Consider the following 18355-nt stretch of genomic DNA (forward strand, 5'->3'; position numbering starts at 1 on the left):
ACTCTGCACTCTGTACACAGCGCATCCCTGAATTCCACACATACTATTTTTTATTGCCTCTTTAAGATCCTCCCACTGTTACTTAAACTTTGCCACCCCCACCATTCAAAAAAAATGGTGCGGGGGAGGGCATGGTTAGGATTTTGCACCTATTCTCTGAAAAAAAAAAAAAAAACTCTGAATAAATTTATATACAGTGCATCTAGAAAGTATTCACAGCGCTTTACTTTTTCCACATCATTATTCCAAAATAGATTAAACTCATTATTTTCCTCAAAATTCAACAAGCAACACCCCATATTGACAACGTGAAAGAAGTTTGTTTGAATTGTATTTCTTTTTATAAATATGCAAAGATCACATGTACGCAAGTATTCACAGCTTAATAATTAGTTGAAGCACTTTTAGCACCAATTACAGCCTCATGTCTTTTTCAGTAGGATGCTACAAGCTTAGCACTTATCTTTGGTCAGTTTCTCCCATTCTTCTTTGCTGAAACTCTCAAGCTTCATCAGGTTAGATGGGGAGCGTCAGTGTACAGCCAATTTTTAGATGTTCAATCAAGTTAAAGCCTGGGCTTTGGCTGGGCCACTCAAGGAAATTCACAGAGTTGTCCCGTAACCACTCCTTTGTTATCTTGGCTGTGTGCTAGGGGTCATTGTCCTGTTGGAAGATGAACCTTCGCCCCAGTCTGAGGTCCAGAGCGCTCTGGAGCAGGTTTCCATCAAGGATGTCTCTGCACATTGCTGAATTCATCTTTCCCTTGATCCTGACTAGTCTCCCAATTCCTGCCACTAAAAAAACAGTATGGTGCTGCCACCACCATGCTTCACTGTAGGGATGGTATTGGCCAGATGATGAGCGGTGTCTGGTTTCCTCCAGACATGATGCTTGCCATTCAGGCCCAAAAGTTCAATCTTTGTTTCATCAGACCAGATAATTTTGTTTCTCATGGTCGGAGAGTCCTTTTTGGCAAACTCCAGGCGGGCTTTCATGTGCCTTTTGTCTGGCCACTCTACCATACCGGCCTGATTGGAGGAGTGCGGCAGAGATGGTTGTTCTTCTGGAATGTTCTCCTCTCTCCAGAGAAACACTGGAGCTTTGGCAGAGTGACCATGGGGTTCTTGGTCACCTCTCCAACTAAGGCCCTTCTCCCCCGATTGCTCAGTTTGGTCGGGCGTCCCGCTCTAGGAAGAGTCCTGGTGGTTCCAAACTTCATTAATTTACGGATGATGGGGGCCACTGTGCTTATTTGGAGCTTCAATGCTGCATAAACCTTTCTGTACCCTTCCCCAGATCTGTGCCTTTATACAATACTGTTTTGGAGGTCTACAGACAATTCCTTGGACTTAATGGCTTGGTTTTTGCTATGACATGCACTGTAAACTGTGGGACCTTAGGTAGACAGGTGTGTGCCTTTCCAAATCATGTCCAATCAACTGAATTTACCACAAGTGGACTCCAATCAAGTTGTAGAAACATCTCAAGGATGATCAGTGGAAACAGGATGAACCTGAGCTCAATTTTGAGTGTCATGGCAAAGGCTGTGAATACTTATGAAAAAATGTATCCCAAAAAAATGGCGCCTTTTAGGGATAAAAACATATAAACAGCTGCCCCCTTTAAAGTGAACAAATCACTGAACTGTGTAAAATTATAACAAAGAATAAGGCACGTACATGTTCATGTAAAAAACTAGCACAAAGAAAACACTGCATCAAACTTAAATGTGCACATTAATGAAAAAATAAGCAAGCATAAAGTCCATAAGTGAATAAATCCCAACACCAAAACGGAATGCTCTGAGATAAAACTTCTAGATCTTCCACCACGAGTGCTCAGTATGAAGATGGCCACTCACCAGAGCTGTTTGACCTTTTTTTTACAGGACAGTCAAAAAACGCTTTGGCAACACCAGATTGGTTCCACTAATGGCATAAATCCACTCCAATAGCTACTCAGGAAGGGGCTAGAATGTAAAAAATGACTCCACAGGAGACATGGATAAAAGTCTTAGTGTAGTCATTTTTAATAAAATAAAAACAGCAGCATTGATAGCAGTTACACTCACATGTTGTAGTGCCTGGCACTAAGTGTAAACAGCGTGTGTTAGTCAGCTGATCCCTGGGGGTGGAGTGCGTTCCACATCTCGCTCCGAAGGGCAAAGCCTGGTGTGGGGTATCAAATATGGACCCGGAAATGACGGATCCTCTGCTCCTTCCCGAGTGGCCATTGGAGTGGATTTATGCTATTAGCGGAACCAATCTGGTGTTCCCAAAGAGTTTTTTGACCGTCCTGTAAAAAGGGGTCAAACAGCTCTGGTGAGTGGCCATCTTCATACTGAGCACTTGTGGTGGAAGATCTAGAAGTTTTATATCGGAGCATTCCGTTTTGGTGTTGCGATTTATTCACTTATGGACTTTATGCTTGCTTATTTTTTTCATTAATGTGCACATTTAAGTTTCCTGTGAATACTTACGGATTTGTTTTACATTTATTTATAAATCTGCAAAGATTTCAAACTAACTCCTTTCACATTGTCATTTTGAGGTTTTGTTTGTAGAATTTTGATGAAAATAAATTAAATTAATTGAATCCATTTTGGAATAAGACTGTAACATAAGATGTGGAAAAGGTGAAGCACTGTGCATACTTTCTGGATGCACTGGAGTCCTACAGACACACCTGGCCCTTTGGGGTAACCATAATGCTGATGCGGCCCAAGATTAGATTGACACTCAGCCCTAACCCCTCCTGTTTTTTGTGTAGGGCTCCCAACAGGCCATATTTAGATTTATTATTTTGAGATATGTGGTTTATGTCTATGTCTATATAGGTTAATGCCATGACTTGTGAAAACTATTGTGTACAGTCGAACCTCTGATTACAAGCATAATCTGTTCCAGGAGAATGCTCCTAGTCCAAAGTACTCGCATATCAGCAAGTTTTCCCATTAAAGTCAATGGAAACTAAAATAATTTGTTCCTCATTGACTTCAATGGGATGCAATACCGAATACGGCCAGAGAGGGGGGGGGAGCGCCAGAGAGCGCCGAAAACAGCCGACACTTTGGCTCGTTTCCTGCGCCCTCGTACCTCAGGCCAAATTAGGTACTGCAGGCCAATGTTCGGCTTTTCTCTGCTCCTGCGCCCCCGTACCTCAGACCAAATGAGGTACTGCAAGCCTATTTTCAGCTCTGCTCGGCATCTGCGACCCCGTACCTCAGGCCAAATGAGGTACTGCAGGCCTATTTAGCTTGAATTCTGCTCGTCTTGCGAGTCAACACTCGCAAACCGAGTCAGAATAAAAAAAAAAAGGTGCTCACAAATCAAAACGCTCTCAAACCAAGGTTCCATTGTATTTCCTTTTTTTTGTAAATATATATTTTTAGACAGACAATTTGACTATATCGAATGCCTACAACAATAACCCAGTCTGGAAAAAACAAATGACCGCAAAACGAGTTGACGTGGGTTTGCATTACATAGAGCTGTTTGAGAGACTGGTTACGCATACATAAATATGGTCAGCCAATTAAGTTTTCTATTTTCAACAGAACAGGCATTAGCTTACCAACATAATAGGATAGAGTGCGTTTCATACGATCAAAGACAAACCAGCGCTTCTTCCAAGACTTAATTTTACCACCCATCTTTACCAGAAAGCCGCGACACATCTTTTCATTTATTATTACATGAGGACATGTGTCTACAACGTGACCTGAGGTCTCAATGTGGGTACGGAGGTCAAAATCTTCTTTCCGAATAGGCAAATAACGCGTAAGAGGACGAGCCTGAAGAAGGAAATAAGTACATTATCAAATGAATGTATTAAATACAATCCTTACACAGAGTAATGTATAAAACTGAATGCAGAACTAACCTGGGAAAAATGTTTTTCTCTCATTTTAACCTCTTTATCTACAAGCCTTTGCCTGTGAGCAGTCTCATCGTGCAGACGTCTCTCCAGGTCCTCTCTCCGCCTTCTTTCATCTTCCAATGCTCTTCTGCGTGCTTCAACTTCACGTTCCTACAAGTGGGTCACACAAAGCTCATGCATCACCATACCTTTTACAGTCAACAAAAAAGAGATTTTTAATACAGCTTACCTGTAAAATCTTTTTCTTGGAGTACATCACGGGACACAGAGCGGCATATTCATTACTATGTGGGTTATATGGAGTACCTTCAGGTGATGGACACTGGCAATCTCAAACAGGAAATGCCCCTCCCTATATAACCCCCTCCCATAGGAGGAGTACCTCAGTTTTGTAGCAAGCAGTATGCCTCCCAAAATGGTCCCCATAAGAGGGGTGGGAGCTCTGTGTCCCGTGATGTACTCCAAGAAAAAGATTTTACAGGTAAGCTGTATTAAAAATCTCTTTTTCTTTATCGTACATCACGGGACACAGAGCGGCATATTCATTACTATGTGGGATGTCCCAAAGCAATGCATACAATGAGGGGAGGGAGAACATCTTCCAAAGAAAAAAGGATTTAATTTAGAGATATACTCAAATCATAATAAATCCAACTTAGTTGAGAAAAAATAATTTTAAATTTTAAATTTAACTCAAAAGGGAGCCCCCGGAATCCGAGGGTCTCAAACTGCAGCCTGCAACACTGCCTGCCCAAAGGCTGTATCAGTATTCCTTCTTACGTCCAACTGGTAGAATTTTGTAAACGTGTGGACAGAAGACCAGGTTGCCGCCTTGCAAACTTGAGCCATAGAGATCTGGTGGTGTGCTGCCCAGGAGGCGCCCATGGCCCTAGTAGAATGAGCCTTTAATGATAACGGAGGAGGCAACCCCTTCAAGCCGTAGGCCTGAGTGATTAACTGTTTAATCCACCTCGAGATGGTGGATTTTGCAGCTGCCTGCCCCCTCTTGGGCCCATCCGGTAAAATGAACAACACATCTGTTTTCCGGATCTTCTCTGTAGCTTTAAGATAGGCCTTCATGGCCCTGACAATATCCAAGGTATGCAGCAACCCTTCCTTTCTGGAAGTAGGTTTAGGGAAGAAGGATGGTAATACCAAATCCTGGTTTAGATGAAAACTGGATATAACCTTTGGTAGGAAGGAAGGATGAGGGCGGAGAACGACCTTGTCCTTATGTAAAATAAGATATGGTTCCTTACAGGATAAGGCTGCCAGTTCCGATACTCTTCTGGCGGAAACTATGGCGACCAAAAATACTAACTTCCTTGTCAGTAAAACCAAAGGAATTTCAGCCAACGGCTCAAAAGGTTGTTTCTGTAAACTTGACAGAACAAGATTTAAATCCCACGGACAAAGCGGGGATTTAACTGGAGGATTAATACGTAAGACCCCTTGAAGGAAGGTCTTAACTAGCGAGTGGGTGGCCAGCGGCCGCTGAAACCACACTGAAAAAGCTGAAATCTGTCCTTTGATTGTGCTTAATGCCAGTCCTTTATCCACTCCTAGCTGGAGAAAACTTAATACTCTATCGATGGTAAACTTGCGAGAAAGCCATCGCTTGGACTCACACCAGCCTACATAGGCCTTCCAGACCCTGTAATAAATCACCCTAGAGACCGGTTTCCTGGCTCTGATTAGGGTAGAGATTACTTTCTGAGACAGACCTCTACCCCTGAGAATCAGGGATTCAGCTTCCAGGCCGTCAAATTTAGATGCCGTAAGGCAGGGTGGACGATCGGACCTTGCGATAGCAGGTCTGGCCGTAGAGGAAGAGTCCAAGGGTCTCCCACTACCATCTTCAGGATTAGTGAATACCATGCCCTTCTGGGCCATGCTGGAGCTACCAGGATGACTGGTATGTGCTCCACCCTGATCCTGCGCAGCAGGCGGGGTAGTAACTGGAGCGGGGGAAATACATAAAGAAGTTTGAACTGATGCCAAGGGCAAACCAGCGCATCGGTTCCGCAGGCCATCGGATCCCTTGAGCGGGATATGAACCTGTCTAGCTTCTTGTTGAGTCTCGATGCCATGACATCCACGTCCGGCACTCCCCATCTTTGGCAGAGTGTTTGAAAGATTTGTGGATGTAGAGACCATTCCCCCGGCAACAGAGTCTGGCGACTTAAGAAGACCGCCTGAAGGTTGTCCACTCCTGGAATAAATATTGCCGATATGCAGGGCACATGAGCCTCTGCCCACAGGAGAATCAAGCTCACCTCTTTCTGAGTGGCTTGACTCTTGGTTCCCCCTTGGTGATTTATGTATGCCACGGCCGTGGCATTGTCTGATTGAATTCTCACCGGGAACCCCTGCAATTTGGACGTCCAAGCCCTGAGGGCTAGTCGAGCAGCTCTGAGCTCCAAGATGTTGATGGGCAACTGCCTCTCTGGCTTTGCCCAAGTACCCTGGCGAGTGCAACCATCCAAAATTGCTCCCCAGCCCGTCAGGCTGGCGTCTGTGGTTACCATCTTCCAAGCCACTGGGCTGAAAGACTTCCCCTTCACTAGATTCTGAGGGTCTAACCACCAACACAGACTTTGTCGGACTCTTGATGAGAGCGGCAAAGGGATATCCAAGGCCTGTGGCCTCCTGCTCCATGCTGACAGGATGGCTGCCTGCAGGATGCGAGTGTGGCTCTGGGCGTACGGTACCGCCTCGAATGTGGCCACCATCTTGCCTAGTAACCGCATACATAGGCGAATAGTCGGTTCTTTCTTGCTTAGAACCAGTAGGATTAATTCCTTGATGGCTTTGACCTTCATCAGAGGTAGAAACACCCTTTGTTGTTCTGTGTCTAACCTCATGCAGAGATATTCCAACTGCCTTGTGGGCTGGAATGCTGACTTTTCTCGATTTAGGACCCAGCCGAACCTCTCGAGGTACTGGACCCTGAGGGCCACTGCTCGTTCCAAGCCAGGAGACGAGTGATCTATGACTAGGAGGTCGTCCAGGTACGCTAGGATCGTGACCCCTTGGATCCTTAGCTTGGCTAGGATTGGAGCTAGGACCTTCGTGAACACCCGGGGGGCCGTAGCCAACCCAAAGGGAAGCGCCACGAATTGGAAATGACGCGAAGCCACCATAAAGCGTAGAAATCTTTGATGTGGCTGATAAATTGGAACATGAAGGTAGGCATCCTTTATCCTATGGATGCCATGAAGTCGTCCTTCTGGAGTGTGGCAGCTGCTGACCGCACGGATTCCATCCGAAATGAGCGGACCTTTAGGTATGCATTTACCATCTTTAGGTCCAAAATTGGCCTGACATCTCCGTTGGACTTTGGGATGATGAATAGGTTGGAGTAGAAACCCAGCCCTTGTTCTAGGACTGGTACCTCTACTATTACTTCCTGGGAGAGTAGATGATTCAATGCCGTCAGTAATGCGGCTCCCTTCTCCGGATCGTTTGGAACCCTTGACTCCTGGAAATGAGGAGGAGGAAACTTTAGGAAGTCTAGTTTGTAGCCCGTAGCCACGGAAGACCGTACCCATCTGTCGGGAATGCTGGCTTCCCAAACCTCTGAAAAGAGACGCAGCCTTCCCCCCACCCTCGTGGGTGGGGGCGCCCCTTCATAAGGTCGGCTTGGGGGCTGGTTTTGCTGGTTTGCGAAACCACTGCTTCTTGCCTCTAGCGGCCTGTCCCTGCGATTTGAAGTTAAAGTTTGATCTTGCAGGAGGCCGTCGATACTGTTTGGCATTAGAGGGCCCCTGCCCAGGGGAGTGCTGTCGTTTAAACGCAGGCCCCTGAAACTTTTTCTTGGTTGGCAAAAGAGTACTTTTGCCGCTTGAAATGGTCTGAATGTATTTATCCAGGTCTTCTCCGAAGAGTCGTCCTCCATGGAAGGGGAACCCTACCAGGAGCTTCTTGCATGGGGGCTCGGCCTCCCAGCTCTTTAACCATAAGAGTCTTCTCATATGGATAAGGGATTACGATAAACGTGACGCTTGCTGGATAGAATCCTTAATCGCATCTACCGTAAAGCGTATGGCCCTAGGGACATCAGAAAATTCTTCTGCCTGCTGGGCAGGAATAAGTTTAAGCATCTGCTTAGTTTGATCCGATAATGCTTGTGCAACCCCAATCGCAGCCACAGCTGGCTGCACTACTGCCCCTGCAGTAGTGAAGGAGTTTTTAAGTAGCGCTTCCAAGCGTTTATCAACCGGATCCTTGAACACCTGTATGTTTTCTACAGGGCATGTTAAAGATTTGTTAACACATGAGATGGCTGCGTCCACCGCCGGGGTTGCCCATCTCTTGGAAAATTTATCTTCCATAGGATATAAGGCAGAGAATCTTTTAGGTGGTAAAAAGATTATATCTGGCTTGGTCCAATCTTGGAACATAACTTCCTCTAGCAGAGGATGGATCGGAAAAACTGCGTTGTTTTGAGGCGCCTTTAGTGAGCCCAAAGCTGAAACAGTCGATACTTGGAGATCTGGTACTGGCAAGTTGAATGCACTATGGACCAAGTCCGTTAAGGCTTGAACCCACCAGCTCTCCCCTTGGGAGGCTGCGCCAGACTCCTCCGTACCCGGATCCTTGATCCCTGAACCTACTTGGTCCTTGTCCAAGATGTCTTCCCATTCCCCTGCGGAAGGGACCTCCTCATCTGAGGGTTCACGCTCGGGCGACGGAGATCTATTCCGTTTTCTGCCCCGCATAGCCTTGGCTATCATTTTTTCCATTCTTTTTTCCATCTCCTTTAAAGAGGTGGACAGTACCTCGTCCGTGACCACCCTAGGGTTGGACTGACCCGTGCCAGCTCCAGCCCCAGATCCCACCAAGGCTCCCTCTCGGGAAAGCAGCGGCATAACTTTGTCCGAGACCTCAGACTCTCTGGGGGAATTCCCACCTCTTGTACCCTCTGAACCAGATGCCATGGTACAATACCGAGGTACGCCCGCTAACTTATCGGTGTTGGAACTATAAATAGTTATTGCCCAAAACCCGTTTGGGGGATAAAAAATGCCTTCTTTCCCTTTAATGGTTCTTTTTCTTTTTTTCTTTTTTTTTTTCAAACCAAAGAGAGAAAAAACATTCTGTCCCCCTTAGTAGTATTGCCAAAAAACTGCTGAGATAGAAAAGAACAGCCTAACTCTAGGCTCCAGGACAGTCTTATTGAAGACTGTAATATCTTTTTTGGCCACTGTGTGTCCTCGGCGCCCCGTGCTGCCGCTCTGGTCTCTTCCTCTCTCAGTTCCAGCATACACTGAGCTGGGAACAAATGGAAGGGCCGTCCCTTCCTTTAACATGCTGGCCCGCCCTTCCCCCCTCAGTTAACGGTGCAAAATTGCGCCCATATCACGGGGACGCGCGCGCGCGCGCCGGCGGGGGTGGGGTGGGGGGAAGGAGACCACACGAGGAGGCAGTTTGTCCTGTCTCCAGGCTAGGAGGAAGAACCGTGGCAGCAATCGCCTGGAGGCTTTGCAGGTAAGCACAGCTCTCTTGCACACACACACACACAGGCCTCTTTCTCAATGTTTACAATACTACCAGGGAGGTCACCTTTTATGGGGAATACACATAGAGCCATCCTATCTTTAAGACATGTGACTTACTTTGCCAGATGCAGCGCATAACTTTAGGCATGTCCCCTGTGAACCCCCCAGAAAAACCTGCTAAGAACCAAGTTCCGCAAGTTTCCCCTCACTTACCTGCTCCATGCCGCAGGACTTTGCACAGCAAGAGGCCCAATCTTCCCCCATCTCCGTGGGGCATTGACCTTCAGGCCCTGGGTTCCTATGAAGGATCCACTGTCCTGGGCCCATATAGCACTCTGGCAACAGAAACATTAGGCCCCCAAAGGTTTCTAAGTTCTGGGCCCAGGGTCCAGCTCTCTAAAAAGAAAGCATTATGGGCTATACCCCATTGGTTTGGGGTCCGGTTACTGACCACTTTAGCGCTGAGGCCTTTGGACAGAACCGGTTAGCCCACCTAATCCCAAGGATGTGGAGGCAAGCTAAACCATGACCAACACCTAAGACACTGGCGTAAAAACTGAGGTACTCCTCCTATGGGAGGGGGTTATATAGGGAGGGGCATTTCCTGTTTGAGATTGCCAGTGTCCATCACCTGAAGGTACTCCATATAACCCACATAGTAATGAATATGCCGCTCTGTGTCCCGTGATGTACGATAAAGAAAACATAAATATCCATTCCCAAAATGCACTTTGTCATATCCACAGTGGTAGAACAGATTATTAAAGTGCGTCTAAACCCAAGAAAAAAAAATGTAATCAATTGCAGTTTACTAGTCTTTAGATGTGGTTGTTACATTCGTTGTTTTCTCTTTATTTTCAACTGATGATCCTGCCATTAACACACTACTTGTTCTGGGGCATGGGTGCTCAACCTGTGACCCTCCTGCTGTTGCGGAACTACATGTCCCATGAGGCATTGCAAGCCGCTGACAGTTGCAAGTATGACTCTCAAAGGCAGAGGCATGATGGGACTTTTAGTTCTGCAACAGCTTGAGGGCCACAGGTTGAGATCCCATGTTCTAGGGGGACAACGGTCACTCACTGTACTGTAGACCTGGGATAACGGAGGACAGGGATAACGGAGGACGGGGATAGCGGTGCTTCGCCGGTCTCTTCCGTGTGATCAGGGAGCCGAGAATGGATCTGCAGTTTACCACAGAGCTGGCAGTGCAAAGCGACGTCGCCACTTCCGGCTCTGGAAGAAGTAAACACTGCCATTTTTTCGCTGGAAAGCCTGAGATCATTTTTATTTTTTTTAACGCAGGCTTTTCAGCGTAGACGAGAGATGTGGGGAATTATAGACCCCAGATCTCTCCATAAACAGAACCTGTCATGCCCTGTTCCTATTATAAGGGATCTTTACATTCCTTGTGATAGGAATAGAAGTGATCAAAAAATAGAAAATTAAAAAGGAAAGTGTATTTTTTTTTTTAAAGCGCACCCATCCCCTTGTGCTTGAATGCAGAAGCAAACGCAAACGTAGGTTGCGCCCTCATATGTAAACAGTGTTCAAACCACACGTGAGGCATCGCTGCGATCGTTAGAGCGAGAGCAATAATTCTAGCATTAGACCTCTAACTCTAAACTGGTAACCAGTAAAAAATTGAAAGCGTCACCTATGGAGATTTGTAAGTACTGTAGTTTTGCGCCATTCCATGAGTATTTTAAAGTGTGACATGTTTGGTATCCATTTATTCGGCGCAACATAATCTTTCACATGATACAAAAAAAATCATTTTTTTTTATTTTATTCATGAAAGTTTTTTTTTATCGTGTTTTGAAAAATTGCTCAAGTACTGTGTGACATGAAAATTGTCAACGACCGCCATTTTATTTCCTAGGGTCTCTACTAAAGATAAATAAAAAATGTTTGGGGCTTCTGAGTAATTTTTGGAAAAAAATTATTTTTAAATGTAGGAGAGAAAGGCCAGAATTGGCAAGTGGTCTCACCCTGCTCTGCACGTGCTCCGTTGCTCTCTATTTTTAGGCACTGCCGAATTTGAAGATTCCGATCTACTGACAACCTAAAGATTAACTGCTGTTCAGGGGCTCGGAGCTTCAGCAAAATGGCAGCCTCCAGCAAGAAGAAACAGGAGCAATGTCGGAGGCAATTTACAGCACCCACTCATTTGATTTGTAATTTCACATTTAAAAAAAAGTACCCCTAACTCTATACAAATAAACGTATACATTTGTTTGATAACGCTCATCCTTCTAGAACTCATTTCAATCACGATCGATTTTTGCTTCAACTTACTCTGGATTCTACAAGCCTTGCTCGTTCCGCGTGAGCCTCTAGCAGCATCCTTTCCATTTCCTCAATCTTCAGCATGTCCAGACCACTAGCACTGGAATAATAATCAGGGGCGTATTAGACGTATAACAAGACGTACAACAAGCAAACTGGGCTCGAGGTGAAATCACAAAACCTCACCTAGACATATTATCGGGGGAGCAGGCAGAGTTTCCTGTAGAAACACTTGTGTCTAGACTGTCCGAGCTCTCCAAACTCAAAGTGTCATAGCCATGTGAAGGGTCATCATCGCGAGAGTTCAAAGGCCGCTGGTGGTGCAGAATGGAATGATGCATGATGGGGAGATAGGATTGATGAGAAGTTCCATGAAGAGATTCCCACTGTGACTGAGCCTCAATGACAGCTTTCTGCTTTAACTCTGCAAGTCGCTTGCGTTGTTCTTCTATTACTTGCTGTCCTGTATAGAAAGGCATGATTATGAACAATGACATTCCTGATCTTCGATGTATATATTACAGTACATTGTATAGTGCATCTTCCAGCACACAAATACTAGCATGCCAACATCAGCCAAGCAAATCAACCTATCTACTGTCTATGCTACATTTCATTTTTTACAGTGCAGATCAGCAAGCCATTAGCCTTTCTTTACAGGACAAATTTACATTCTGTACTATACAGCCGATAGCAGTTACAAATGCAGAAAATATAGCTTAAACCCCTTTCACACTGAAGCGGTTTTACAGCGTTTTAGCGTTAAAAATAGCGCTATTAAAACACTCTCCATACATCTCAATGGACCCTTTCACACGGAGTCCTGCAAGCAGCATCTTTGGAGCAGCCTTTGGGTGCTGAAAAAAAAACCGCTCCAAAAACACCCCTCTCCATTGAAATGAATTGAAAGTGTTGTAAAAACACCTTACCCTTTCACACTGGGGCACTGCAAAAATGCCCTAAAACGTTAGGGTCTTAGCTTTACTAGCACATTGGGATGGCAGATGAGGCTTTGCTCGAATAACGCCCCAGTGTGAAAGGGGCGGCCTTAAAGCTGAACTCTAGGCAGATATAACAGACACAATTTAATGCAGCTCCGTAATCATTAATAGATGCAATGTATTTTTTTTTTTTTTGTTTAAGCGCAAGCTGTGTAAGTGTCTAAATTTGATATAGTACCAGCCTCTTGCAGTCCCTGTTCAGCCGGGTAGAAGATTAAGCGGACAAAGCAGCAGGAGACAATCCATTCAGGTACTGACAAAAAGCACGCTGGTAGGAGGAGAGGGCAACTATGTGGCAGATGAGATTTAATGTTGATAAATGTAAAGTTATGCACTTGGGGGCTAAGAATATGCATGCATCATACATACTAGGGGGAGTACAACTGGTGGAGAAGGATCTGGGGGTTTTGGTTATAAGCTTAATAACATGCAATGCCAAGCTGCGGTTTCCAAAGCGAGCAAAGACCTTTCTTGTATTAAGAGAGGTATGGACTCCAGAGGGAGAGATATCAATTTGCCCCTGTACAAATCATTAGTAAGACCTCATCTGGAATATGCAGTTCAGCTTTGGGCCCCAGTTCTCAAAAAGGATATTGGAGAACTGGAGAAAGTGCAGAGAAGGGCAACCAAACTGATAAGAGGCATGGAGGAGCTCAGCTATGAGGAAAGATTATAGGAACTGAATGTCTTGAGAAGAGAAGAATAAGGGGGGATATGATCAACATGTACAAATATATAAGGGGTCCATATAGTGAACTTGGTGTCGAGTGTATCACTTTAGGGTCTTTACAGAGGACTCTTTATGTCTAGAGGAAAAGAGATTTCATCTCCAAATACGGAAAGGTTTCTTCACAGTAAGAGCTCTGAAAATGTGGAATAGACTCCCTCCAGAGGTGGTTCTGGCCAGCTCAGTAGATTGCTTTAAAAATGCTGGAATTATTTGTAAATGTACATTAAATAACTGGATGCTGACATTTATAGTCAAAGTTGATCCAGGGAAAATCCGATTGCCTCTCTACAGATTGCATGAAGTACTAAAGAGAAGATGTCTGGGCTGAATGTACTGAATTATTGCAAAAAAGGATGTTTTATTATCCTTTAATGTGCTATTCATTTTTATCTTGTCATTTTCGTCAAGAGTTTTGCTTTAAATATGACAATTTTTTAATTTAAAAAGATTTTAGTTATAGGGTTGTTGCAGCCAGTCCAGGCAAACCACCATCATTTTACACTGCAACATACAGACGTTTCTCAGAATAATGAGCATGCAAATCAGGCAAGTGTGTGACCAGACAGACAGACATAAAACATAAAATTGAAATGCCATTCGTATGAGGTCACAGCCTAGCTAATTTCCATATCACACAGCACACTTCTAGGCTACCTGTGTGTTCAGGTAGGAGGGATTTTTCTGTGTCCAAGTCACCAGCTAAGTAGATACAAAGATTGCCAGTTGAGAGAAAAAAATGAGACAGACAAAATGTCAGGAAAAGAAAAATATGTTTATATGGTAGTGCTAATAAATGCTGTGCTTGTGCAAGTTTTCATCAACTGCATGCAAATTTACAGTAATGCCGCGTACACACGATCGGAATTTCCGATGGAAAAACTCTGACTTACTTTTTCCATAGGAAATTCCGACGGTGTGTATGCCCCAAAAGAGAAATTCCATCGGAAATTCAAATGAATTCCATCGGAGTTTAAATATAGAATATGTTCTATTTTACACCGATAGAATTCGTCGGAATTCCGATGAGGTTTTGGTCGGGCAAAAGCCCAATCGAGTGTATGCGGCATAACTCATTCTCTTAAAGCTCAAAATATTATGTGAACCTTATGAGAAAGTTTACCCTCTATAGCATTTATTGCTCCCCTGGAGCTTAATGGGACAATTTTCATATCAATGCTACACAAAAGCACATAGCATCAAAAAGACCACCACTGTAATGATACGATTTAGGGAAGATTCTGAATTATGGGAGGAGGGAACAAACCAGAGAGAGCCCAGGGCTAAAACCCAGAATGATCTGTTGGAAGGAGGAGCGAAAACTTCCAAATTGCAATCTGTCATTTTGTTATTCTGCTGGTGTAATAGCCAATTTCAGTTCTTGCAACTGTGGGTATCTGGTTTGTCAAATTATACTTACTATCACAGCACTGTTGTAAAATACAATAGTCACTTTGCTGTTGAGCCTGTCAATGTGTCAAATGTTATCCCACTGTAATCAATGGGTTCTATAATTAACCAGCAGGCAAAAGCAGTACAACAGGGGTGTCCAAACTTTTTTGAAAGAGGGCCAGATTTGATGAAGTGAACATGCGTGAGGGCCAACCATTTTGCCTGACATTCTTTGAACCATTAAAAATTCTGTGTAAGTGTGTTCGTCCGAGCACCAATACACTGCCCAACAAGAATTCTACTACATTTGTGGCTGTGTGTGGTGACTATATGTATATTATATATATTTATATATATATATATATATATATATATATATATATATATATATATATATATATATATATATATATATATATATATATATATATTCTCCTCTTTGGCCCCCAACAAATCCCAGAGCTCCGCTCAGGGCAAGGATAAGTTCAGGTTGTAAAAAATATATATATTTTCTCAACTTTATCCCCTGAGAAATCTGGCCTTCATCTCTTCTGTGGCCCCCAAGCTCCACTCAGGGCAAGGATGGGCTGGTATATATATTCTCTCTGCCCCTCACTTGTAATTTGCCCTCATGTGTTCTGTGGCGCCCAAGCTCCGATCAGGGCAAGGATGAACTCTTTTTTTAAAGATTCTTATATATATTAAAATATTCGCTTTATAAACGTATCTTATCCCCTGAGAAATCCTCTAATGCCTCTCAGTGCAAGGATGACCTCGGACGAGCCCACTAGGACGCTGACAGCGCGCAGCGCCACAGCCAATCACCACCGCCAATCACAGGCACTGAGACACAGAGCTCTGCAGCTGTGGACCGGGAAATGACTCAGTGTCTTATTGGAACTGCACGAGGCACTCGGGATTAGAGAATATATAATTTTTTTTTTTTTAAACCGAGCTCATCCTTACCCTGTGCGGAGCTTGGGGGAGCCACAAAAGTAATAAAAGCAAATTACAAATGGGGGCCGTATAAAACTAGACCGTGGGCCGCAACTGGCCTGAGGGGAGGACTTTGGACATGCCTGCAGTATAAGAAGCAAGGGTAGATTCAGAAGAACCTTACTAAATTGTCAGAGAAATGTCACATCTATCACTTGCTAGACAGTAAATGTCGACAATAAAAGCAAATGTTATGTTTAACTTTTAATACCCAACTCAGAATGGGGTGTTTTAATTAGGCGTGTGATTCGTTTTGGTGTTTTATAATATATCAGCTTTAACAGTATTTTTAATAATGTTTTAGAAAGATGGGGGGGGGGGGGTGTTGAGAGAATAAAATTAGGGCTGCACCAGTCACACTGCTGCGTGCTTTGGTGCCAAAACGGCTTCCCAATTTTAGAAGATATTTGTGTAAAGCTAGATACTTATTTAACATGGCCACCTGTACAGATCCAGTAATATGGCAAGGTCAGCACTGTAGGAGTACAGCAACCACACTATAATATTGTAGTTGTGCACATTATGTGTACACCATCAGCATGTTGGATAAGTTCACCCTTAGTAACACCGTATTCAGAGTGAAACATGTCAAATGTTATTAAAGCAGCCGCCCAACAGGAGGTACGGAAAAACGGCTGTACTGAGAGTCTGCATGAGCCTGACATTGCACCTTCGTTCTGCTAAACGGGTGCAATGCTATGCAGGCTGCCAAGAAAGAAAAAAATAAATAAATGCACTTTAACCTGCAAAATCATGTGCATTTATTAGCCGGTTTACAAATGTGAACTTGGCCTTAGCCCTTGTTCACATTGACTGCCAATTTGAAATCGCACAACTTCACCTGAAGCTGTACGATTTCAAAGCCGCACGTCAGTGCGGCTTTGAGTGCAAGACATCGAAGACATCTGTGCGGCTTCATGCAAATCACCAAAAGTAGTGCAGGAACAATTTTTTCGAATGTGTGCGGCGCCGCAAAGTCTGCGTTGCACCGATTTGAACAGTGAAACTGCTGGCAATAGGGCATAACTTGTCATGCAATTTGACCCATCATAACGTATATTTGCAAAGTAATTTTTCCCTTGGCTTCTAAAAGATGGCCAGCACATTATACCTATGTGCTAATACACCAGATCCAGTCACCACTTTGCAGGAATAAACCAATAAATCTCCCAAGAGGAATATCACTGCTGCAGTATGGATTAATCCTTGAATTCCCTTTTGCTGCTTTGTCTGTGTGTTCCCAGACTGCATGCTTTCTCACTGCATGGGGTTATCTATGCCATGTGAGTGCTCCGTGTGTTTTCTTAGACTGTGTGCAGTCTGACTGCATGTAGTTTCTATACCAAGGCTTCCCACAACATTAATAAGTGGTTTTGTAAACAGTGTGCTGTCACTGTAAATGCAGTATATGCTGTTAGTTTTTGGTCTGTTAACTCGGTCTGCATTTTCTCCAACTATATATGGTCTGTCTGTGTGCCACGTGTGCTCTAACTGTGTATGATTTGTCTGCATATGCTTTGAGTGTTGTGTGTGTGTGTGCTCCATTTGTGTGGGTATCCCACTACCTATACTTTCTGGGTGTGCTGTGACTCCAAACTCTGTGTGTTTAAGTGAGTGCAGAAGATGGACATTCAACCACAAAAGATGAAAATTGAGGGGGGAGGTGAAGGGGGGTGTAACAAGGAGACCACAAAAAAGATGGTTCATGACCCAGAAGTCCTTGAGAGTGTAAAGATGTGCATAGGAAACATCCAGAACAATGGACAAATAATAGGAGGTTCCCTTCTGCAATTTAAAGCAGGGAGGGAGGAATGCAGCACCGAGGATGGGAGCAGAGAGGGAGATGGAGCATGCTTGCTGAGGATGTAAAGTTGAATGTGTACAAGAACCTTCCAGTGCCGATGGCAGGAAACGTTATACTCTATGCAGCTGGAAAAGATTCTGTCACCTTTTTGTATGAGTGCTTGTTGCCTCTTACTCTGAATGTCCTGCAGAGTGACCGCCAATCCACGGGAAAGACTTCCTGAGCCATTTGGTGTCAAAGGTGCACTCTAACGAGAAGAGACAAGAAGAGACAAGTAAGAAAACAAGGTTAATCAAAAGTTATTTCTTAAGATTAAAAAAAAAAGTAAACATAGGTACTTTATTTACATACCTTTGGTGAAACACTTCTTCCCAAAGTAGAAACCGAGAAGTGGGAAGAAGCTGGAGAAACCGTTTTCATCCTTGGCAGTGTTCTACCACCATCCATATCTGTTCGAGACAAAGAAATCTAACAGAAAAAGTATGTTAACTGTCTATTTGCATGACAAAATGGTCAAACATGCACAGACTGAATTAACTTAAAGCTGAAATCTGGGTTAAAAAAATATTGTCTTAATAAAGAAAGCATGTGTATTCTTACTTGAAACCTAAAATCCTTTGTGCATGTGCTCCAAAAACTTTGCAGCACTTTGCCTCTAAGCAAGAGCTTCCTGTATTGTAGACCAGTCACTGCTGCTCTCTCTCTCATTGCTGAGGGTGACTGGTCCTGTCTTTATTACTAAAATCGCAGTGTATATATGGGCATA

General features: G+C 44.1%; 1 protein-coding gene across 15 annotated transcripts in view; it reads right to left on the reverse strand.

The window, feature by feature from the left end:
- PHLDB1 (pleckstrin homology like domain family B member 1) overlaps positions 1 to 18355 on the reverse strand; it is a 185872-nt gene that overhangs the window by 15397 nt on the left and 152120 nt on the right. For 9 of the 15 annotated variants that reach the window (XM_040325487.1, XM_040325476.1, XM_040325475.1 and 6 more), the window contains 7 exons: positions 17941 to 18057; positions 17734 to 17836; positions 14055 to 14099; positions 11856 to 12132; positions 11679 to 11769; positions 3883 to 4029; positions 3574 to 3793 (listed from right to left, as the gene is read on the reverse strand). In XM_040325487.1, coding sequence (XP_040181421.1) covers positions 3574 to 3793; positions 3883 to 4029; positions 11679 to 11769; positions 11856 to 12132; positions 14055 to 14099; positions 17734 to 17836; positions 17941 to 18057 — 1000 coding nt within the window. The remainder of the gene's footprint in view (positions 1 to 3573; positions 3794 to 3882; positions 4030 to 11678; positions 11770 to 11855; positions 12133 to 14054; positions 14100 to 17733; positions 17837 to 17940; positions 18058 to 18355) is intronic. The other 6 variants (XM_040325488.1, XM_040325478.1, XM_040325482.1 and 3 more) reach the window with 3 other exon arrangements.

This window comes from Rana temporaria, chromosome 10 (assembly GCF_905171775.1).
Source record: "Rana temporaria chromosome 10, aRanTem1.1, whole genome shotgun sequence".
In the NCBI taxonomy this organism is placed as follows: Eukaryota; Metazoa; Chordata; class Amphibia; order Anura; family Ranidae; genus Rana; species Rana temporaria.